This window comes from Salmo salar, chromosome ssa07, assembly GCF_905237065.1.
Source record: "Salmo salar chromosome ssa07, Ssal_v3.1, whole genome shotgun sequence".
Lineage (NCBI taxonomy): Eukaryota > Metazoa > Chordata > Actinopteri > Salmoniformes > Salmonidae > Salmo > Salmo salar.
The window spans coordinates 43,033,825-43,049,065 of record NC_059448.1 but is presented as its reverse complement, the minus strand read 5'-3'; the positions used below and the strand labels follow the sequence as shown (position 1 = coordinate 43,049,065).

General features: G+C 42.0%; 1 protein-coding gene across 7 annotated transcripts in view; it reads right to left on the bottom strand.

The window, feature by feature from the left end:
• The window catches only part of LOC106609289 (plexin-C1), a 34,514-nt gene extending 19,516 nt beyond the window's left edge, over positions 1 to 14,998 (bottom strand). For 2 of the 7 annotated variants that reach the window (XM_014207927.2, XM_014207928.2), the window contains exons 1-14: positions 13,836 to 14,998; positions 12,593 to 12,695; positions 12,211 to 12,390; positions 11,923 to 12,093; positions 11,713 to 11,809; positions 11,410 to 11,481; positions 4,287 to 5,721; positions 4,016 to 4,150; positions 3,323 to 3,457; positions 3,139 to 3,233; positions 1,413 to 1,693; positions 1,217 to 1,319; positions 881 to 968; positions 661 to 699 (exon numbers count right to left, since the gene is read on the bottom strand). In XM_014207927.2, the coding sequence (XP_014063402.1) occupies positions 661 to 699; positions 881 to 968; positions 1,217 to 1,319; positions 1,413 to 1,693; positions 3,139 to 3,233; positions 3,323 to 3,457; positions 4,016 to 4,150; positions 4,287 to 5,252 (1,842 nt within the window). In that variant the 5' untranslated portion in view covers positions 5,253 to 5,721; positions 11,410 to 11,481; positions 11,713 to 11,809; ... (2 more) ...; positions 12,593 to 12,695; positions 13,836 to 14,998. Of the gene's footprint in view, positions 1 to 660; positions 700 to 880; positions 969 to 1,216; positions 1,320 to 1,412; positions 1,694 to 3,138; positions 3,234 to 3,322; positions 3,458 to 4,015; positions 4,151 to 4,286; positions 5,918 to 11,409; positions 11,482 to 11,712; positions 11,810 to 11,922; positions 12,094 to 12,210; positions 12,391 to 12,592; positions 12,696 to 13,835 lie in introns of those variants that run through there. The other 5 variants (XM_045722016.1, XM_045722014.1, XM_045722013.1 and 2 more) reach the window with 5 other exon arrangements.
• Positions 14,999 to 15,241: the final 243 nt, after the last annotated feature.

The following is a 15,241-nucleotide window of genomic DNA, read 5'->3' as shown; positions in this document are numbered from 1 at the left end:
AGGCCAAAGGAACTTTATGACACTTTAACAAACACCAAACCCTATAAGGAAAAAAACACTTCCTTCACCACCAAACACACACAGCTATATTCATCACATCTAATTCAATTATTCAAATTTCATTCAGACTGTGAGGAGCGTGATAACAAAGTAACCCCATTAAAACATCTCAAATACAGACACTATAATGTATCTTTCGGGGTTATTAGATTTCAGATGTTAATACTGTTTAGCTGTTGAAATAAGTTACTGTATGTATGTATGTATGTATGTATGTATGTATGTATGTATGTATGTATGTATGTATGTATGTATGTATGTATGTACAGTATGTAGCTTACAACACACGTGTGAACACATATTGCTTTTGGTAGTGTATGGGTTGTAGTGACCATACACAACAAAGCTTTGATAACAGATGTCCTAAGCTATTTGATAGGTAGTTGGCATAAAATGACTGTGCCGGCAATGTCACCGTGAAAATCTCAGACCACTTCAAGTCCACTCTGTGTCACATGCAGACACACACGCACACTCGCGCACAAAAAAACCCTACATACATACAAACTTAGTTCCCTGTTCTGAGATCAAACTTCCCTATAAGGGACATAAGATCCACTGATGAAGAGGAAAAGGCTGTGATCAGCAGGATGGACTTACAGAGTAGTTCAATCCTGACTGGCTGAGTCTGCACACGTCCTGGGGAAGGAAGTGAGAGACGGTTGATGAACAAGATACAGGAACACACATGGGTGAAGAAGTTGCGAGATGAACACCCTCAAAGAAGGTGTGTGTGTGTGTGTGTGTGTGTGTGTGTGTGTGTGTGTGTGTGTGTGTGTGTGTGTGTGTGTGTGTGTGTGTGTGTGTGTGTGTGTCATACCTGTATGGGGTCTGAGTTGGCAGACCTGGGGGTCCAGGAGCAGGCATCATTACTCCAGCTACATCCAGCTGTCATGCACTGAGAACACCTGAGAGACACAGAGATAGGAATAAGAATAGTACAGTGAGTTTAATCATAAACATGTGTACCATCTGTTACTCAAGCAAAATGTGTACTAACAGATGTACAACATACAGAAAGGAAAGTGTGTAACACAATCTGCCCAACATATAATTTAAAAGATGTCATTATAGTAGGTCTAAACAAGTAGGTTCAAACATAGCTATAATCAAGGTGCTGAGGCGTAGCATGACAGATCTGGTATTTCTGACTGACAGGGCAGAGGTAGGTGGTCCAGTGATGTCTAAACAGTTAGTGAGCATCAGTTTCTCAGCAAGGTTCTGCTTCCCCACTCTTATCTTCACTGTGACATTCAAACCTATGTGGAAGAACACAGGGAAACAATCTCTAAGCAAGATGCTCCGTTTTGTCAATGAAAAATCTACAGGAGAGTTAGAAGGTGAAAGGTTACCTCCAGCAGGAAGCTGGTCGCTGGAGAACAGGCAGGAGCATCGAGGAAAAGCTGGAGCGGGGGTTGTCCTGTCACACATATGACCGCTTCTATTGAGGAAGTTACAGGCAAAGGTGAGACTTCCTGTCCCATTCAGAGTCAGGTGGACCTTGACAGTGAGTGTGATCTTCTCTCCACTGCTGCTCTTCTCCACCTGGTAAGAGACCATGTTCTGTTGTTGGGAGTCCTCAGAGATGGAGATCCAGGCTGAAGGCTGAAGGCAGTCATCCTGAAACGAACATCTAGAACACATCACATAGAGGGGTCAGGGTGGGCAGGTTTAGGGTGTCACACATAAACAGGACATAGAAGTACACTACCGTTCAAAAGTTTGGAGTCATTTAGAAATGTCATTGTTTAAAGAAAAGCAAAAACTGTTGTCCATTAAAATAACATAACATTTATCAGAAATACAGTGTAGACATTGTTAATGTTGTAAATAATTATTGTAGCTGGAAACGGCTGTTTTTAAAAAAAAAAAAAAACACCAGTCTCAACGTCAACAGTGAAGAGGCGACTCCGGGATGCTGGCCTTCTAGGCAGAGTTGCAAAGAAAAAGCCATATCTCAGACTGGCCAATAAAAATAAAAGATTAAGATGGGCAAAAGAACACAGACACTGGACAGAGGAACTCTGCCTAGAAGGCCAGCATCCCGGAGTGGCCTCTTCACTGTTAACATTGAGACTGGTGTTTTGCGGGTACTATTTAATGAAGCTGCCAGTTGAGGACTTGTGAGGCACCTGTTTCTCAAACTAGACACTCTAATGTACTTGTCCTCTTGCTCAGTTGTGCACCGGGGCCTCCCACTCCTCTTTCTATTCTGGTTAGAGCCAGTTTGCGCTGTTCTGTGAAGGGAGTAGTACACAGCGTTGTACGAGATCTTCAGTTTCTTGTCAATTTCTCACATGGAATAGCCTTCATTTCTCAGAACAAGAATAGACTGACGAGTTTCAGAAGAAAGTCCTTTGTTTCTGGCCAGTTTGTGCCTGTAATCAAATCCACAAATGATGTAGCTCCAGATACTCAACTAGTCTAAAGAAGGCAATTTTTATTCCTTCTTTAATCAGAACAACAGTTTTCAGCTGTACTAACATAATTGCAAAAGGGTTTTCTAATGATCAATTAGCCTTTTAAAATGATAAACTTGGATTAGCTAACACAACGTGCCATTGGAACACAGGAGTGATGGTTGCTGATAATGGGCCTCTGTACGGCTATGTAGATATTCCAGCTACATTAGTCATTTAAAACATTAACAATGTCTACACTGTTTTCTGATCAATTTGATGTTATTTTAATGGACAAAAAATGCGCTTTTCTTTCAAAAACAAGGACATATCTAAGTGACCCCAAACTTTTTAACGGCAGTGTATATTCACAGGAAGTTTCATCTATAGTGCCACGTTTATTTTAAGAAGCTGATAGGGCATTTCCTCTTTGTTCTACCACTCAGATTTTTTTTTAATCAAGATCATATGGTATGAAAAAACCTGGGCCGAGGTATGTCATTAACACAGACAAACCAGACAACTGTCCTCATTGAATTACATTGAAATGACTGCCACTGTTTATCTTCACAACAAGAATTCAAAAGTACATTTCAGAAAAGAAAATAAGTGACATAATAAAGAAATCTCTATATAGTGTAAGTTGTAGAAGTGTGTAGTTGTGGTTCTTGTGACTGACCTTGACTCACACCAGCCACAGAAGGGGTCCTGAGCAGACCAACAGTCCTTCAGACTCTTGTGTTCACTGCACTGAGCCATAGGCACACGTATCATCTACAACAAACACATAATATTATGTCCTGGGTTCTATTTCAGAATGGTTGTACTGTATAATATGTATCTCTGTGTACAGTGGAACTTACCTGGTTCCTCAGTGCCATGTACACATGTTTGCGGTCCACTGGATCCAGGTGCATCTTGGGAAACACACGGCGGTCGTCATCTGACTTGTAGAGCACTCTGGGACAGGCAGGTTTGTAGGCCTTGTCTACAGCAAGCTGACATGGGACCGAGAGTGACACTTTAACATCTCTCTGTAGATTGACACAGAACACTAACAAACCACAATACATAACATGGCCCTAGGAAATCAGCTATACTGCAGTTGTAAATATCAGAAATACACATTTCTCTCTGTCAACAAGAGTATGAATTTGATGATGATGATGATACATGATAGACTAACAATCACTGATGTGTAGTGGTGACCAATCCCCTGTCTGGCTTGTTAGAGTGTACTGCATGGCTGTGATATTTCTGTTAGAAACATGCAGGGGATTTGGCTGGATTATTAAAGCTTTCCAGGGACAACACTGCATAAAGGAGACTATTGTGCCTAATAAAGTTACTGTGGGGTTTCATCAGGCTAATTTAGACCTCAAATTCCCTCATGTGAACTACGTTTGGTAAAAAAAAATGCTGTAATTCTGTTGTATGAGTATCTGTGTGTTCAAGGGAGAATTAATGACATGAGAGGGGTGTTATGAGGCCAGTGTGTGTGTGTGTGTGTGTGTGTGTGTGTGTGTTAAGAGTTCTCATAACTGTGTTCCACAGACCTTGATGAGTTGTCCGTCTCCTGTCCCGATGAAGAACACCAGCCAGGAGTTGTGTCTCACTGCCAACACTGATGTCATGGAGCTGTATTGAAACACCACTGCCTCAGGCTGCAGGTTCAAGGTGGTACCCTTTGACTGGAACAGCATACATATATATCAGTGTTACAGACAATCTCAACACACTTGCTAAGAAATTAGGGTAACGATAATGAGTGTCTTTGCTATGGTGTTGGTTATTAACCATACATAAAATCATTATCATCTCACCAACCATTGCACAGTCTTCATAGCAGAAGTCTGGGTCATCGTATTTGAGATGAGGCCTTGTAGAGCTGATGTTATAGATGGCCAGCATGGTGTTGATGGGGTCGCTTGTGTTACCATCCGTGAACACACCTGCCCAGAGCACCTGCCCATGGAGCCCACCAGGACCTTGAATCACAGAGGAAGATAGGAGCTCCCGGCGCTCCATGTTTCCACAGCATTTGAGTGTCGCACCATTGAGGGACTCCAAAGTACTTGCTTTATTGTTCTCGCTCTTGAACCAAATAAGTCGAACTTTACGCTTTTTGGGAAGGTTCAAGAACACGTAGATGTGTGAATTACTCTGAAAGCCGTCCACAAACTGAAACTTCTCCTTTTGTCTGGCGTCAATATACGGAGTCACATGCTCACCTGTATCAGAAAAGATTCCCCCATTCTGTCCATCTAGTGAATTCCGTAGGACAAGCAATCGATCTGTATTGGCACACGCGTTATGCACACCACTCTGCAACCTTCCAGTCATAATGTAGGAGTTCGTACCGACATCAACAATAAAGCCAATGGTTGAATCTCCAGGGTCCAATGAACCCACTTCAATATCCTCCGAATACACAGATTTGGAGATTTCGTTGAGATCCAGTATTTCACAGTAACCGCATTTTGTGGTTCCACAGATGATCAAGGTCTCGTTTTTGATGAATGGCAGTAAAATGTTCACCTTAAATAGATACGTTTCATTGGAAAGAGGTGCCTCTTGTTTAGGATAAACTACTTTCGGATTGTCCCTCTTTATAACGTTGGTAAAATCATGGTTCAGCTGGTAGAGTCGGTCATCCGTAACGACGTATACCGAGCGGTCACCAATGGCAAAGTCGCGGACGTCTCCATCAAATGTGTGATTCTCCTGGCCCCGACCCCAGTCCACACAGGCGAGGAGAACGCCCCAGAAAACAGCCCTCATCTCGTATGTCATGCAGTCAGTCAAGCCTGAGAGAGTGCATGGTAAACTCCGTTCTGCGTCTCTGATGCCACTGTCATACGGTGCCGGAGGCCAATAAAAGGGATTGCGTAAAAGCGCACAGTGGATGGATGCTGCAACTATGTCTTAACTTTAGGTCATTAAATTTAGTTCCGGCGGTTATGTACCGAGACTCAGACTTCCGTGTTTAACTCTCTACCGTGATGTCGAAATTAACGTTAGTTCCTTACCTTTCAATCTCAACATCGCTGTTTGAATGTTTCCAAAACGTCTCCAAACGTGCATTTGTGGTAATGCCTATATTGCCTATTAAAATGCCAGTGTCGACATCAAAGTCACCTATATGATTATTGAGATTGAAATACTTTGATTCAATAATGAAATACGTAACCGAGAGTGAATGCCTCACACATTACTTTGATGTCCTCATGATCCCACTTTTTGTTCGGTCCTTCACTGCGTTCTGGTGGAGAAAGTGTAGAATTACTAGACACAATACTACCCTAAAGACTGGCATGCAGTGGTGTAAAAACGTCCCTGGTCATCCCCTGCCTCTGATCTGGCGGACTCACTAAATACAAATGCTTTGTTTGTAAATTATTTCTGAGTGTTGAAGTGCGCCTCTGGCTTCCTTAATATAAGGAATTTGAAATTATTTATGATTTTACTTTCGATACTTAATAAGTATATTTAAAAACAAATACTTCTACTCAAGTAGTATTTTACTGGGTAACTTCACTTGAGTCATTTTCTATTAAGGTATCTTTACTTTTACTCAAGTATGACAATTGGGTACTTTTTCTACCACTGCAGGCATTATGTACACCAGAATCTACTCACATACCAGGTCTTGAATTAAGATTTAGTTAGAAGTCTATCTGCGCCCCTACTGGATGGAAACTATAAGTGTAATGGCTGTGCTCAATGAATGGCACTTATAAATGTAGATCCTTCAAACACCCACAAACAGGGAAACAGATCCCAATCAAAGGTGTTATCACGTGCTCCACTAAGGCAGTTATTTATCTTATAACTTGTACTTGTGGTAAAATGATGTGGGTAAAACAAAGCGCGAATTAAAAGTACGAATCTCGGAGCATCTTAGCACCATTATGTCGAAAACTCGATTTACCCAGTTGCGGCCCACGTTTTGGAAGCAAACCACTCGATTTCGTCCCTACGTTATATCGGCATCGAACATGTCACCCTCCCTGCGAGAGGGGGTGACCTCGACAATTTATTGTTAAAACGAGAGGCTTCCTGGATCTTTAATTTAAAGACTCTTGCTCCCTTCGGTCTCAATGTAGACTTTGATCTGAAGCCATTCTTGTGATTGTGGTTTTGCTATTCATTGTAAATGTTTGTAGGCCTATGTAGCTAAATTGTATCAAAGATCATATGCTATCCATTCAATCGCGCACACACACTAGCTGAATATGCAGAGCTAGCGTGCAAATATTAACTATTGAGCTAGCTAGTACCTATTCCATTTATGTGGCGTCGTCAAAGATGGAATCAGCATGCAGATGATGTAAGTTAGTGCTTCAAAGTCCCTGTGATAAGGTTAGCGATAAACTGAAATCCAAACTTCTACCATTGTCTTAAATATATTTAATGGTCTCGTTGCAAAAGCTAAATTGTCGCAAGTGAACTTTTATTTATTTATTTTATTTCACCTTTATTTAACCCGGGTAGCAAAGATTATAGCAAACACCACTGAAACGGAATTGGTGCTCGCTAGCTTTGCATATTCAGCTATTGTTGGAAGCCAGCCAATATGAAACAAACTATTAAAATTACAAAAGGTTGCAGCATATGTTGTGTAAATGGTGAACTCATACAGCTGTCAACTCTTGTCATTTTAATCCGTTTCACATTTGCTAACTACCTTTTAGATCGAAGCCCAAATAGAATGATTGAAGATGATAGAAGCCCATCTCCTACTGTAAATAACCTACACACTGTGTGTGTAGCCAGCCAGGTAGAAAAATGGCAGAAAAATAAAAGACGGACATCAGAGTATTTTTCAATACACCAAAACGCATAGTAAGAACCCTAGTAGCCTAATATCTGAAAGACTAGTTGATAAAATGTTCATAAGAAAGAAATGAAATTCTAATGGAAATGTTTCACAATGATGTCATTAGGCAGAGCAGGCAACAGATGGCACACAGACAGCAGAGTTGGGGACAGATATGCAGGGACAGACTGGCAGAGACAGGGAGTCTCAGGTAAGTTTGTTGAGTCTTTGTTTGGCAACATTATGAAAGGTTCTCAATTTTTTTAACTTGTAAAATAGGAACATAATTGGAAAATGCCATGGATACCCCCACTCTCAACTTAAACTGGTGACTGAACTAAGATTTGTTAAAGGCAATGGTATTGCTGTTGTGATTAGTTGTGTAGTTTTGGGTACCGGTAGTTAGGAGTACGGCAAACACCTTATTTCTTTGGTTCCTCAATATACATTTACCATATTACAATGTAGGCTATGTGTTACAGCACTACTTTTGGTGTCCCCCTCAGGAATTGCTCTTGAGAAAATGTCATGTAATTGTCCCCTCCAAAGTTGATATCAGATTTTCGCCAATGCCGTCAACAGCAACCCCAACCATCTTTCCCTGGCCATTGCTGTCCCCTCTGTGTAAACTGCAGCAGAAACCTCAGTAAAGGTTTTTAACTTTGGACCAGAAGATGGCGGTCTAATACCAGTAAAAATAGAAATACAAGTGGCCTCCACACTTCTCTTGTCTTCATGTTAAACCACCTGGAACCGTATGGATCAAGCTACTCAGCATAGGAGTATTGATTAAGGGTCCATTTTGTCTTTAGGATCACAATGAATTAGACTACATGGACAGGGGGGGGGAAAGATCAGCACTCGTACTCTGCATCACTTGATACAGGACTCAATGTTGAGAATGGGCCCATGGCATCCCTCTCAGTGCTCTTTAGATTGGGAGTCATAAAGCTCACAATGATCCAACTCTCCACAAGGTCCTATAAGTAAGTAGCCTTGTACAAGCCTTGGCTTCTGCGAGCTGGAACAACCCATAGGAACAGGATCTCCTGTTTCTGTAGCGTGAGGCAGCCTGATGTACACGTACACCCCCTGGAGAGGACTCTAGTCAAGCGCAGGGCCTTCCCAAGCGATCTCCTTAATTATGAGTGTCTATGGTATGACTCAGCCGGGGATCAAACTCCCAACCGTCCAATCTCAGGGCAGACACTAACCTCAAGGCCACTGGTCGACAAGTTTCCCCTGCTACCAATCACGTTTTACATCCTGTACCATGTTTACACAACAGTTCAGATGGCCTGATTGATTCACACACTGAAGGATGGCAACATTATTTCTCAAATTAGCCTTATGCTACATGAATATACAAATAGCACAAACCCCGCCTGAATGGGGAATCACAAAATAAACATTTTTCACAGTTTTAATGCAAAACAGCAATTGATTTAGAATAGGCATGTTATTTTATACATAAAAACATAACATGGTAACATGGTAAAACAAAAAAAGGTACATATATGACAGTGGTACACAGTCTTATATTAAGTCAGGATACTACAAACATTAATATAAATTACAGGCAAAACAAGTGCAGGCAGTTAACTGTTGAGTGGGGAGGAATGATAGTGTCTCTACCCAAGTAAAGAAAGGCTGACAGGTACATTTTATTTTCTCCAATTTCCAAAAATGTAAGACATATTTGATCCCAAAGTAAGGGAGGAGAAGGCGATTTACACTGGAGTAAGATCAACCACGTTACCAACAAACTTGCAAAGACTCAAAGGACAGTCTTCAGTGTTGTCCGCGCTTGACCACGGATAATGCAGGTTCCTTCCAGACGTAATAGCAGATTAAATCAAGCAAAAGGGAAAATAAACTGAAAATAATTAACAAAAACAAACTAAGGATATACAGTGCCCTCAGTAATTATTGGGACAGTGAAGCAAACAATGACTATGCGGTTAAAGTGTAGGGTGTCAGCTTTAATTTGAGGGTATTTCCATCCATATCAGGGGAACTGTTTAGACATTACAGCACTTTTTGTACATAGTCCCCCCATTTTAGGTATTGGGACAAATTTACTTACTGTGCATTCGGAAAGTATTCAGACCCCTTGACATTTTCCACATTGTTACGTTACATTACATTTTCAACGTGGCATCGTCATAGGATGCCACCTTTCCAACAAGTCAGTTTGTCGAATTTCTGCCCTGCTAGAGCTGCCCCGGTCAACTGCAAGTGCTATTATTGTGAAGTGGAAACGTCTAGGAGCAACAACGTCTCAGACGCAAAGTCCTAGGCCACACAAGCACACAGAACGGCGACCTCAGAACGGCGACCTTGTCTGTCCTCAGTTGCAACACTCACTACCAAGTTCCAAACTGCCTCTGGAAGCAATGTCAGCACAAAAACTGTTCATCATGAGCTTCATGCAAAGGGTTTCCATGGCTGAGCAGCCGCACACAAGCCTAAGAGCCCCATGCATAATGCCAAGCGTCGGCTGGAGTGGTGTAAAGGTCACCGCCATTGGACTCTGGAGCAGTGGAAACACGTTCTCTGGAGTGATGAGTCACGCTTTACCATCTGGCAGTCCAACGGACTAATCTGGGTTTGGTGGATGCCATGAGAACGCTACCTGCCCGAATGCATAGTGCCAACTGTAAAGTTAGGTGGAGGAGGAATAATAGTCAGGGGCTGTTTTTCAAGGTTGGGGCTAGATCCCTTACTTCCAGTGAAGGGAAATCTTAACGCTACAGCATAAAATGACATTCTAGATGGCTTTGTGCTTCCAAATTTGTTTCAACAGTTTGGGGAAGGCCCTTTCCTGTTTCAGAATGAATGCCCCCGTGCACGAAGCGAGATCCATACAGAAATGGCTTGTCGAGATCGGTGTTGAAGAACTTGACTGATCTGCACAGAGCCCTGACCTCAACTCCATCGAACACCTTTGGTATGAATTGGACCGCCGACTGCGAGCCAGGCCTAATCGTCCAACATCAGTGCCTGACCTCACGAATACTCTTGTGGCCGAATGGAAGCAAGTCCCCGCAGCAACGTTCCAATATCTAGTGAAAGCCTTCCCAGAAGAGTGGAGGCTGTTGTATCAGCACTCCATATTAATGCCCATGATTTTGGAATGAGATGTTGGACCAGCAGGTGTCCACATACAGTACATGAACAAAAGTATTTGTGCGTCTAACTTTCTCCCTCATCGTTATTCAAGATTAATTCAGGATTATCCATAATAATGGTAGCATTTTTTATTTATTTTTTATTTCACCTTTATTTAACCAGGTAGGCTAGTTGAGAACAAGTTCTCATTTACAACTGCGACCTGGCCAAGATAAAGCAAAGCAGTGCGACACAAACAACAACACAGAGTTACACATGGAATAAACGAGCGTACAGTCAATAACCCAATAGAAAAAAAGAAAGTCTATATACAGTGTGTGCAAATGGCATGAGGAGGTAAGGAAATAAATAGGCCATAGTAGTGAAGTAATTACAATTTAGAAAATTAACACTGCAGCGTTAGATGTGCAGATGATGATGTGCAAGTAGAAATACTGGTGTGCAAAAGAGCAGAAAAGTAAATAGAAGCGAGATCGATAAGGTAGGTAGATTGGATGGGCTATTTACAGCTGCAGTGATTGGTTAGCCTGTCAGATAGCTGATGTTTAATGTTTGTGAGGGAAATATAAGTCTCCAGCTTCAGCAATTTTTGCAATTCGTTCCAGTCTTTGGCAGCAGAGAACTGGAAGGAAAGGCAGCCAAAGGAGGTGTTGGCTTTGGAGAAGACCAGTGAGATATACCTGCTGGAGCGCGTGCTACGGGTGGGTGTTGTTATCGTGACCAGTAAGCTGAGATAAGACGGAGCTTTACCTAGCAAAGACTTATAGATGACCTGGAGCATCCAAAATGTAGACGTGTTTAGAAACATATTATATTCTTATTTACAATAAAAGTGACTCCAACATAATTCATTTCATTAAATAATTGTTAACACAACCAAAACTAAGTGAAAATGTACTAAGGAAAATGACAGCAGCACACAACACAAACTTTAACAAACTCAAAGTATCTTAAATATTAACATTATTACATATTCTCCAATAAATCAAATGTACTCACGTTGTCAGTGATGCAGATCAAGGAAATGAATAACAAGTTTGGCCATTGCGATCCCCAGCAGGATAAGGAATACTGGAGGGGGAAATTGTTGCTTAAATAGTGCAGTGGTGCTAATCAGCAGTGGGGACAGGTGTGGTGAGTGGCAAAGGAGGCATGTGAAGTTAGTGCTGAGGACATCACAACACACACCGCCACACCATACCTAAAACTAGGAGCCTTATTCAACAGTACATCTTACTTAAGTAACCACATTTAAAAGCTATAGAAAACCATGAGAATGAAGCTGAAGTAAGGAATACTTACCAACGATGACTATAGTGATGATGGGTATAAGCAGAAAGAGTCTTAGCAGTACCGTGTGCGTTGAATCAAGGTTTATTGTGACATTGCCAACTCTTATCTGATGAACAAAGACAACATAATGCATGATTATTGTTCACTATTTCCAAGGACAGTGTTCCAGCGAAACGAATAAAATGTCGGGTTGAGGTTTCATCTGAGTAAGATTTTTACCTTCACTGACTTGATGTTAGCGTTGTGAGTGTTCTTTATCTCACAGATGACAGAGTCAGTCTCGTTGCTCGTCTGGATGGTGTCCATGACACACTCTACATCCTGGTTCTCCTCCTGAACACCAAACACTAAGATCTCTTCTGTGGTGATGTTCAACTTGTCAGCCCTTTTCTGAAATAAAAATAGAAATGGAATGTGAGTGTATGAATGAATGAGAGAGAGAGAGAGAGAGTGTGCTACCAGCGTACATATGTGTGTGTATCCATGCCTCCATGCATGTGCATATACCTCAATGGTGACACGCAGGTCATTTCCTGTCTTGATTGCGGTGTAGCTGGTGAATTCTGGGTCGGGATGGTAGGTGAGCTGTGATGAGCAGGCCAGTGTCTGATTGGCCACTCTCAGAGACACAGTGGAGGTGACTGCCTGGTTGATGTGTTCAAAGAGAGGTGTGTGGTACCACAGAGTCTAAAAACACCAACAACATGAATTAGAATACCTCAGATATTGAGGCCCCCATGACTGATTTCTGTGTTGTGTGAAGGTGAAGGTTTGGTGAGGTGTGGCAGTGTGCATGTTCATATTAGGTGACTGACTGGTTACGTGAGAGTGGGTGAAGACATGACACTTAGTCAAGAAATCAATTAAATCAGTGTGTTAAGATGCCTACCTCAGAGCTGTAGTTGGTATGGATGGTCTGAGGGGTGTGGTCATGAACAACTCTCTCCACAAACTCCAGATGGAACCCTTGGACCTTGATCTTCCTCTTCCCACTGCAGGACACATACGAAATCATCCAATCAGAGGAGGGTTATTGGTCACACCTAGCGTGCTGATGGGAATTGTAGTCATGTCTAAACCACATTATTTGAAGCCACTGGAAAACAAAGATGCTTCATGGCACAAGTTGTAACAATTTTTTATTACACAACAAATAAAGTATGTAAAAAAAAAAAGCTTGCCACACCCACTTTCTTTCCCCATCAGACAACCCCACGGCCAGTAGCCATTTATAGAAAAGAGTTAAAGGCATGCTTCTTAACCTGTATAGCTCGTTCCAAAGGTGAACCCATGTTGTTGGATCTTATACGTGTGTGAATTACTATAGAAATGCAAATTGATGTGTGGGCTTGAACAGGTAGACATGTATGTATGTGTGTGTGTGTGTGTGTGTGTGTGTGTGTGTGTGTGTGTGTGTGTGTGTGTGTGTGTGTGTGTGTGTGTGTGTGTGTGTGTGTGTGTGTGTGCGGGCGCATGCATTCGATCTAGCAACCTTTCGATTACTGACCCAACAAAGCTAAACTAAATAATTTCTATACACTAGATATTTCTGTGGCCCTAGGCTTGGTTTTTATTTTTGGTGATTTCAATATGCTCTGTTAATTGATTTAATGAACCAGTGTTAATCAAGGACACAAACAGTAGAGATACTGTATGTAATTATGATGGATGGTTTGAAATCTACTACCACTGACCCCTGGGCACAATCATGTCATTCATGATCCCAGCATGCGTGCAGAAAACAGACAGAGTATGTGAGTTCACCACAACCCGTTGTGCCGTAAGCATGCCACACACACACACACACACACACACACACACACACACACACACACACATTTCGTAGATCTTTTTATTTCTCAACATCTCTCAGGTGTTCTCAGTGCATGACAGCTGGATGTAGCTGGAGTAATGATACCTGCTCCTGGACCCCCAGGTCTGCCAACTCAGACCCCATACAGGTGTGACACCTTTCAATCTCAGCGGAGGACGTATCATTAACATCGTTGTTTGAATTCGTGCATTTTAGGTAATGCCTACATTATCTATTCAAATGCCAGTGCCATTATCACATAGGCTAGACTTTATTGAGATTGAAATACATACTTAGATTTAACAATTAAATACTTAACTGAGAGCACATGCCTCACACATTCCTTTTGACGTCATGGGATACTTCAAGGTGGCTCTTTTTGTTCAGTCATTTGCTGCATCCTGGTGGTGAAAATGTTCCATTAGGCCTACTATGCTAACACTAGAATGTACTAGACAAATTACTAGCCTAAAGACTGGCATTATGTACACCGGAATCTACTCACATACCAGGTCTTGAATTAAGATTGCGTTAAAAATGGATAGGTAACAACCACCTAAGAAAAATATTCAATTGTTTGTGGTTGTAGTTTGAAACAGGCCCACCGAACAAATCAATAAATCAATCAATCAACACACACAATACATGTAACAAAAAGTGTACGCTCACATACATTGAACTGTCCCCTATGTGTATATACTACAGCAGAAACTTCTGGAAAGGTTTTTAACTTTGGACCAGAAGATGGCGCTCTAATACCAGTAATAATAGATCCCAAACGCAAGTAGCCTCGGTCAGGTTCTGGTACTGTACTTCTATCTTCCTCCTGTTAAACCAGGACTTAAAGTCCTACTCCAGATGTTAAACCAGGACTTAAAGTCCTACTCCAGATGTTAAACCAGGACTTAAAGTCCTACTCCAGTCTTCTTCTTCTTCTTCTTGTAGTTTTCCGGCAGACTAGATGCTTTGTGGCTGTATGGCTACCTTTCACAGTTCAGTAAGTGCACTGCACATTTGTTCACAAAAAAAGGGACTACATACGAACCACTAGGTGTGGCTTGTCGGCTCAGGTTCTGGACCATTTTTACCCATTGGTTACCGGTCTTCAATTGATTTTATTGGATCTCTATTCCCCCCAAAAGAGGCTGCTGGTGGATGATAAGAAGTATCAAAAACATGTACCTCAAAGGTTTACCCCAAGTTTTCTTTTTAACAATGTGACCATAGTGGTCATGTGTAACAACATCTGGGTCTGGGTGTGCACTCTTATCTGTTATGATGGTTGGGACGTCTTCTGGCAGTGTGATAGGTGATGCCACCCCTCGCGCTCCTGGACCTTCACTGCTGTGGGTGTCGCCGCGATGACCTGGTACGGACCCATCCATCTGGGGTGGTTCCACTTCCTCTTGTGGACCTTCAGCTTGATCCATTCTCCAACGTCAACAGGTAGGCTTGTCTGGGTCACCCTGTTCTGGAACTTCCTGGGCCTTCCTGTATTGGGAATTCAAAGACCTAACAGCATGGATTAGTTCCTAATTATATTTACTCAAACCATCATCCAGTGCAGTCAGGTCAGTCAGTTTTGGAGTCATTGGTCTGTGTAAAGGAACATTCATTGGCTGGCCAGTTAAGAGCTCGTGTGGGCTAAGCCCTATTCCGCAGTTTATGCTATTGCGCATTTTCATCAGGACTAAGGGAAGACACTCTACCCAGTACAGCTTTTGA